This window comes from Leopardus geoffroyi, chromosome A1, assembly GCF_018350155.1.
Source record: "Leopardus geoffroyi isolate Oge1 chromosome A1, O.geoffroyi_Oge1_pat1.0, whole genome shotgun sequence".
NCBI classification, from domain to species: Eukaryota; Metazoa; Chordata; class Mammalia; order Carnivora; family Felidae; genus Leopardus; species Leopardus geoffroyi.
In genome coordinates this window covers 193,695,450-193,703,003 of record NC_059326.1, presented here as the reverse complement: position 1 = coordinate 193,703,003, position 7,554 = coordinate 193,695,450, and the positions used below count along the sequence as shown (strand labels likewise).

At 46.5% G+C, this 7,554-nt stretch overlaps 1 protein-coding gene across 2 annotated transcripts in view; it reads left to right on the top strand.

Annotated features, from left to right (window-relative positions):
* The first annotated feature begins 3,460 nt into the window (after nucleotides 1–3,460).
* Nucleotides 3,461–7,554, top strand: part of GRIA1 (glutamate ionotropic receptor AMPA type subunit 1) — a 307,810-nt gene continuing 303,716 nt past the window's right edge. The window contains exons 1-2 of one of the 2 annotated variants that reach the window (XM_045436653.1): nucleotides 3,461–3,896; nucleotides 6,930–7,067. In XM_045436653.1, coding sequence (XP_045292609.1) covers nucleotides 3,815–3,896; nucleotides 6,930–7,067 — 220 coding nt within the window. In that variant the 5' untranslated portion in view covers nucleotides 3,461–3,814. The remainder of the gene's footprint in view (nucleotides 3,897–6,929; nucleotides 7,068–7,554) is intronic. The other variant, XM_045436642.1, reaches the window with a different exon arrangement.

Below are 7,554 nucleotides of genomic sequence, written 5' to 3'. Positions count from 1 at the left end.
CTAGGATTGGAGCCCTGGTGTGTAGTCTCAGATGTGCCATTTGCTCTGTCTCCTTAAGAAGGGTGTTTCAATCTCAGCATTATTGATATTTTGGACCAGATAATTCTTTGTTGTGGGGGGCTGTCCTATGCATTGTAGGATGTTTAGCAGCATCCCTGGCCTCTACTGGCAAGATGCCAGCAGCGCCTCCCCAGTTATGAGAGCCAAACATGACTCCAGACATGTGCCTGAGACCCTCTTGGGGGAGAAAAATCACTGCCAGGTGAGAACCACTGTCTTAAGCTAACCATCCAAGCACTCTGAGTCCTAATTCATCTGTAAAAGTAGGTTCTAATTCCAGTCCTTGTGGGTTTTGGGGGGGAGTGAAATGAGATGATGGATGTACAAGTGTATGTAAGTCACACTTTGTGACAAATTTGTACAGGGTTTGGTTGCCCTCAGTCACGGTAGCCTATGAACAGTCAAGCCTTCCAAGACTGATACTGGCAGTGGCAAATAGAACTGGGAACTAATGAGGGGGACTGCATGATGAACTAATGAAGGATGACATCAGAACAGGTTATTGAGGCAAAGTATGGTGTGTAGTCCCAACTTTTGAGTCTCAAGAAATGAGGAAATCACCTTCCACGAGAGGCCAGTTGCTTCCTTCTCATGTACACTCCTGGTCACATAACTATCATACTCAAGATGTCCCCTTGCTCTCCATTGCCTGCCAGGAATTCAGGGGCTTCCAAATATTGACTGTGACTTCTCTGCTTCATGTTCCCCACTCTTTCTTCCTTGCCTGCACCACAGATGCAGGGCTTCTGGAGTACACAGTGTCCTCTCCGGCCGCCAGCCCGTGCTGATGCACCTCCCTCGGATTGGATGTCTTCCCCAGCCCTCACTTTCTGTCTTTTGAAGCCTTGCTGGCTCCCCATGGACAGATGTATTGGTTGCTTCCTTCTTTGCTCCCCCAGAGTTGTGTTTACATCTCTATTAGAGCACGTGTCATGATCTGCTTTGGATGACAGATGGCAGGATTCGTCTATCTTCCTCTTCTGCTACATTCACCGGCCTGGAGGAGGAAACTGTGTCATATTCCTTTCCATGTCCCCCAGCCCCTGACACCCTGTCTGCTACCGAGTAGATTCTCCATCAATATTTGAAGAGAATTTCAAAGATAAACAGTTGAACCTAAGCTTAATTTGACCTAAATGCCCAAGTTTGAAATATTAAGCTCTGTGTTTATTTAATCAGTGAACAACTATGTATTTAATAGGCCAAGGGGAGCCATTGACCATATTTGAGGAGAGCAATGACATGGTTAAATCTATATTTTGGGAAAACCCGTCTGACTATATGATTTCTAATGATCTTAGAAAATGCATGGCTTTGACTCCTTCAAGCCCCCTTCCCCCAAAGTAAGCAAAACAAATCTTAACTATTACAGGTAGGCGTTGAGGTTTCGCTAATTAATCCTTGTAAAGGACTTTGAGATCTTCCTCTGAAAGGTGACAGAAAAGTGTGAAGCTTTCAGTGACAGCCTAATTATTATTATTACCAGGCACAAAGCTCAGAGAACTTGAAATATCCCCAGGTACCATTCAAAATAGAAAGAGACAAAAAAATGCACATGAAGAAATTATAAGATGGAATCACTGTATCATAGACTCCTAATGTTGGCAGGGACCTTAGAGGTGGTCTTTCCTGATCTATTCTCTCACCTTCTCAAGCTGATACTTACACTGCCTCTAGAATGTCCTTGCCCCATACTTTCTGCCATTAGAACCTGAGGGTTAAGAGCTTGGCTCTCATGGTAGAGTTTCCTGTGTTCAAATCCCCAACCGCTCCCTTGTTAGTAGTGGAAACTTGGGTAAATTATTAGGTCTCAGTTTTTTTATCTATAAAATGGGGGTGAGATTATTTACCACAGGTGCTATGGCACAAGTAAGTGATGTGTGCACATTGCCTCACGTGGTACCTGGCACGTGGTAAATGAATAAACACTAGCTCTAAAAGTCACTTGAGCTAATTAATATATGTGGAAGTGCATAGGTGATTATAAAGCATCTGACCTCCAATTTGTCCCTAGTTTAGGAGCTCCATTGAACATGGTCAGATACTTCTTGCAAATCCCAGCCCTCATAGCTGCCATGTTAGTGTGCATAACTGAGCAATCTTGGTGAAGGAAGTGAGGAGTTTGGAGATAAAATGGCCTAGTCAAATGCCAAAGCCAAATCAGGTCTGTTCTTCTTTCCAGCTGTGGAGGGGTGGACTTTCTTTTTCCTATGGTATCATCTGTTGGGCGGGAGTTCTGACCAGGGTTGTGGGTCAATTGGTATTGCCTAGAACATTCAAGTTCACAGGTTGGACCATATGTTGGTCCTGAGGGTCCAGACTCCATCTTTGTAGGTCTGTATTTTTATGATTGAGTCCCTAGAGCCTCAGGTTTTTCATCCGTAAGACAAGGGTGGTGGCCACTTCACAGGGCTGGCGTGAGGAGAGAGTGAGGAAACACCGTGAAGTTGCTTCAGAAACTGCAAAGTGCTCTGTGGCGGTTAGTGACTGTCACTTTGCAACCCACACGATTTCTGTGAACACAGTTGTTCTCTCTACAGGTTATTTCAGTGGAAGCTCCAGGCCAGGAGGGTCTGCAGAGGTCTAGTTTACATTGGGCATGACCAGCATCCAGAGATAACTGAAAGAAGCCTGAATCTTCTCAGTTAGAATCCCCGCAAAATGACTCATGTAATTGCTCTAAGTATCCTTAGCCTTTATTGTACACCCACACAATTCTGATGCTATAGACTCCTGTGGCATGCAGGGAAAGTGGGAAGGGGGCCCATTTTAAATGCCTGGGATTCAGAAGGGACCACCAATTTGGCTTGTAAAAGCAGACAGGGACTGCCAAATGTCCAAGTCAAGGCACCTGTCGGCACCTGTCAATCATTCCAGACCCTCTGGTTAGCCTTTCTGTCATTCCTCCCATTAGGAAGGAAAAGGCTTTACTTTCCTTTAAAGCTCCTAGGAGGGATTTCTAGGGTCTTCCCCCTCAGGAATTAGTTGTAGGAATAATTGGGCCAGTGGAGTGCAGGAGATATATCCAGCACAGCCCGTGCGCTCCTAGAAAAAGTGACCTAGATCAAGCAGCGGGTGGATGGAGGACTATTGTGGGGACCCCCTGCCACCTACTGACTTACAGCTGAACCCACATTTCCAGCAGCATCTGCTTGGCTGGGACCTGAGGGAGGGGGCAGAGAGAGCTGGGGGAGGCGGGGGAGGGGGAAGGGGGCAAGGGGGATTGGGTTGTCCCTTTCAGGACCAGGCACCCTGTATCATACCCCCCTCCCCCGCCCCCCCCCCCCACCTAACCGCACACACAGAAAGGAGGAGAAGGTGAGGACTGGGAGACTGGGGGTGGGAGGGAGAGGAGGTCAGCTGTGAAACTCGGTGGGTATTAGCACTGAGCCTGCTGCCTGTGTGAGTGTGAGGGGGAGAGCGAGAGAAAGGGAGGGAGAGAGAGAGGCAGGCTGTGAGAGGAGAGAGGAGAGGAGAGGGGGAGCGAGCCAGCGCTCCGCCAGCATGAGGACGGGCTTCTCTTCCGTGCTCAGTTAATCTGGCTGTCAGTTGGTGTTAACGCTGCCGTTTAAGTGCTCGGATTCCAAAGGGAAACAGACAAACCTCCCAGAAGGAAAGAAGGAAGCAAGCAAGGAAGGCAGGAACTGCAGGAGGAAAAGAACAGGCAGAACAGAGAGAGGAATCAAGGGAAGGGGGGGAAATACCAAATCTATGACTGGACCTGGGCTTCTTTTTCGCCAATGCAAAAAGGAATATGCAGCACATTTTTGCCTTCTTCTGCACCGGTTTCCTAGGCGCGGTAGTAGGTGCCAATTTCCCCAACAACATCCAGATCGGTGAGTGAGAGGGGCAGCCTGGGGAGGGACTTTCTGGGTCTGGCAAGGCTTTTTTGGGGGGGTGGGGGTGTTGTCTGTGTCCCTGTGTCCCCCCCCCCCTTCTCGCTACAGATTGTGCTTGGTTAGAAAGCTGGGTGATAATGGAAGCTAGACTTGGACCACCAGCAGGGGAGGGGGCTTCTCTTGATCAGATGAGGGGCAGTGGGAAATGTGCACACACACACACACACACACACACACACACACACACACACACAAACACAGGTCCACACACACCACTCACACTCTATGCATGAGCATGTGAAATGGAGGAACCACTGCTTTGAAGGAAAGAAAATTCAGGCTGTAGCCAGCAAAAGGGTAGTGGGTGTTTAAAGGAGTTCACTCCATTGCTTCATAGATGGTGCCTGATTTCATTCATTTATATAAATATGTGTGGTGTATTTCTGTGCGATTAGCTATTAAATATGCATATATGTATTTAAATGACCGAGGGGATGATTATTTCTTGGCTGGGGGAGGGGAAAGAGACCCTATGAAAGAAGGAGTGAAGGGTGCTGGGTTTATTGCAGCAGCTGAAATAATGGCAGAAGACCCCACTCAAAGTCCAGGGGGCTTTTATTCCTGCTCTGGACTCCCCCAGCTGCCTTCTGTCTGCTGTCTGCCATGCTGGGCTGGTGGTCCCCACTCCTCGGATCCTGGAACTTCCTTTCTTCCTTCCATTGCCCCCTCCTCTTAGATTTTCCATCCACAGACATTGTCTACCTTTTACACACACACAAACACACGTACACCTAGTTCCCTTCCCTCCGCTTAGCTCTCCCTGTCACTAAGCTCTTATCCTCTCAACTTGGAGGCAGGTTTCAACATGCTGCATGCCTTTTTGTTCCCCATTTCCCTTCCTGGTTGTTGCGTTTCTAAAGGACCCCTCACCCTCCCTGTATTTGTGGAACAGCTGGTAGATATTGCTCCCCCTCACAATAATGGGTGAAAGCAAAACAAATGAGAGCAATGACACCGATAACAATGCATGTCCACAAGGGCTCGGGGCTTCAGTGTGACCAGCCTTTCAGTGCTGGATGTGTCCCGGAATGGAGCAAGCTGCTTTGCTGGGAGGCATCTTGGTTGGCTTGGGTTCTGTTTTCTCTCCCCTGATAGGGACATAGCTCCACCAGGGAAAGTTCCTGTGACTGGTAGTTTGTGTTCTTTGTGTGAGTGTGTGGGGGGGGGGAGGGAGGGGGAGCTGGCGGTGGTGGTTTTGCAGGTCCTGTTTTGCTGGGCACACATGTGCTGCTGTAGCAGTCTCTTCTGGCCTCTCCAGTATGCTGGCTCCAAGGGTGGCTGGAACAGCCATGGAGTAACTTGCTTTGTTTCCTGACACCTGTTAAGCTACATCCTGAAGTGTGTCTGTGTATATGTGTTAGTGCCTTACACCTTACACGCAAAACAAAACTTCCTGCCTCCTGAGACACTTCTCTTGCAGCCCAGTCTGTAGCCGCCTACCTCCCCACCCCACCGCCTCTTTCATTCATTACAGAGGAGGAGGAAGGGGGCAGGAATGTGTTTGGGGTGTGGTCACCTGGGGGGAGGGAGGGTGAGGCATCAAAATCAAGAAGGAGTTTTTTGTTTTCACTCCTTAAAATGGAGGCACATGAACATGTGTAAATCACTTGCTCTTATGTGTAGCATTGTTTATGTTGGTACCTACGTATTGCCCATAGTTCGCCGATTGTAAATGCTTGCCTTGAGATTTGTGGACTTGCTTTCTCCAAATGTATTTGTATATATCACTATGGGTATAAATGCACAGAGGTGTTTTGTGTACGTGCATATGATATGTTTGCCCATGTATCTCTGTAGATTTTTCATTATATTTAACCCCAACTTATTTGTTCAACTGGTAAGACCATGATTTGTTCTCAAATAAAAGGTTAAAACATTACATTGCAGAACAAATGCTGAAAATATCACCGCCATCAGGTAGTACTTGATTCTACTTGTACGATCTCTAATAAAAGCCTTACAACCCATTTAATGGTTCTCAAAAACAAACACGTACCCACTGTAGACGAAGTTATAAGTACATTACGCTGGGGCTGTGATTCCTGTGGAAGCTGAGATAAACTTCTATGTAAATATTCATTATAGTTTAGTCTCTGAAAATAGCTGATTCCAGTTCATAGAAATGGAGCTTAATTCATTAACATGTCCACAGTAAATACAAAGGTAAGGGCATGTGCTCTTGCTTCTTGGAACAAGAGCCTCAATAGGCACCTTTGTTGTGCTTTTTACTAGAATAGAATATTCTTTGTACCCTCTTGACGTTCTTAAGCCCCCACATCTTTGAAGTCCAAGGTTCTACCATGCAAATATACACAATGGCAATCTCTTATGTAACAAGCCATTCCTAGGTAGCCAGGATCATGAATGTCAAAGAAGAAGCAAAATACTCTTTGTAGAAGTCCAGGGTTTTCAGAGGAAATGAATAATAAACCTTAGAGGCCATAGAATACTTAAACTGTATGCAGGTCTTGCTAGGTCAAAGACCAAAAGTGTCAAAGCAAAAGGTTAGAGTGCTGGAGAAGCCCACAGAGTCCCAGAACTAGATTTCACCCTGCAACGTTTGTTGCCTGTAAGGCTCTGTAATGAGAAATGGGTCCAATACAGGGAACATGAGACACAGTGAGAGTTCACATGCACAGAAGAGCTTAGGCCACCCAGATGGTCACCCAAGGGAGGAGAACGAGAAATGTAGTTATCCCGTTTTCTCTGACCTGATCTGGGTTGAGGAGCAAACAATCAGATGTTTGGGCAGAGTGATAGATGTTAGAGGCCTTGGCACATAAAAGCTCATCAGTGGAAGTTTAAGCCTCAAAGTCTAGCTGAGTCTATTTGAACTCATATCCCCAAGACTAAAGGCTACAACTAGTGGGTTTGGCACGGGGAGAAGAAAAGGGCCCATCTGGGGTGGGCTCTTGGGGGATTAAACCCATCTCTATCCCAGATGCTATGTTGCCTTTTCTTTCCTCTTAGGGGGATTATTTCCAAACCAGCAGTCACAGGAACATGCCGCTTTTAGATTTGCTTTGTCACAACTCACAGAGCCCCCAAAGCTGCTCCCCCAGATTGATATTGTGAACATCAGCGACAGCTTTGAGATGACCTATAGATGTAAGTAATTGCTTCTATTTCTGACATTTCTTTCTGCGATTAGCCAATGAAAGGAGGGCCTGTGAGTAGGTGGCAGTGTCACAAAAACCACTTGAGTTGTCATTTGTCTTCCTAAGAGAAAGCCCTCCAAGAAAACGGGGCCTTTTGAGCGATTCCATCAGTTGGTATTTTAGATCCTGGAATGCTTTAGAAAATGGGTCTGCTTTCTCACTGTCAGCTAACTTTAAATGCCAGCAAAATTGGAGCTTGGGTTGACTGCATCTTCCCTACCTTGCAGAGGTTTTCTTGTTCAGTTGAGAGAGCTTCACACGTAAGAAACTTATGAGAGGTGTAGAATTAAAGATTCGAACTTGGAAAATGTGGTTTAAAATGCTTAAGCCTTTCCTGTGCATAAGTTAAAAATAGAAAATGTTACCTGTAGCTTGATTAGAAAGGGTATATGACAAGTTGTATATCTGGTTTCCCATTTTGGGAAATGACCAATAAC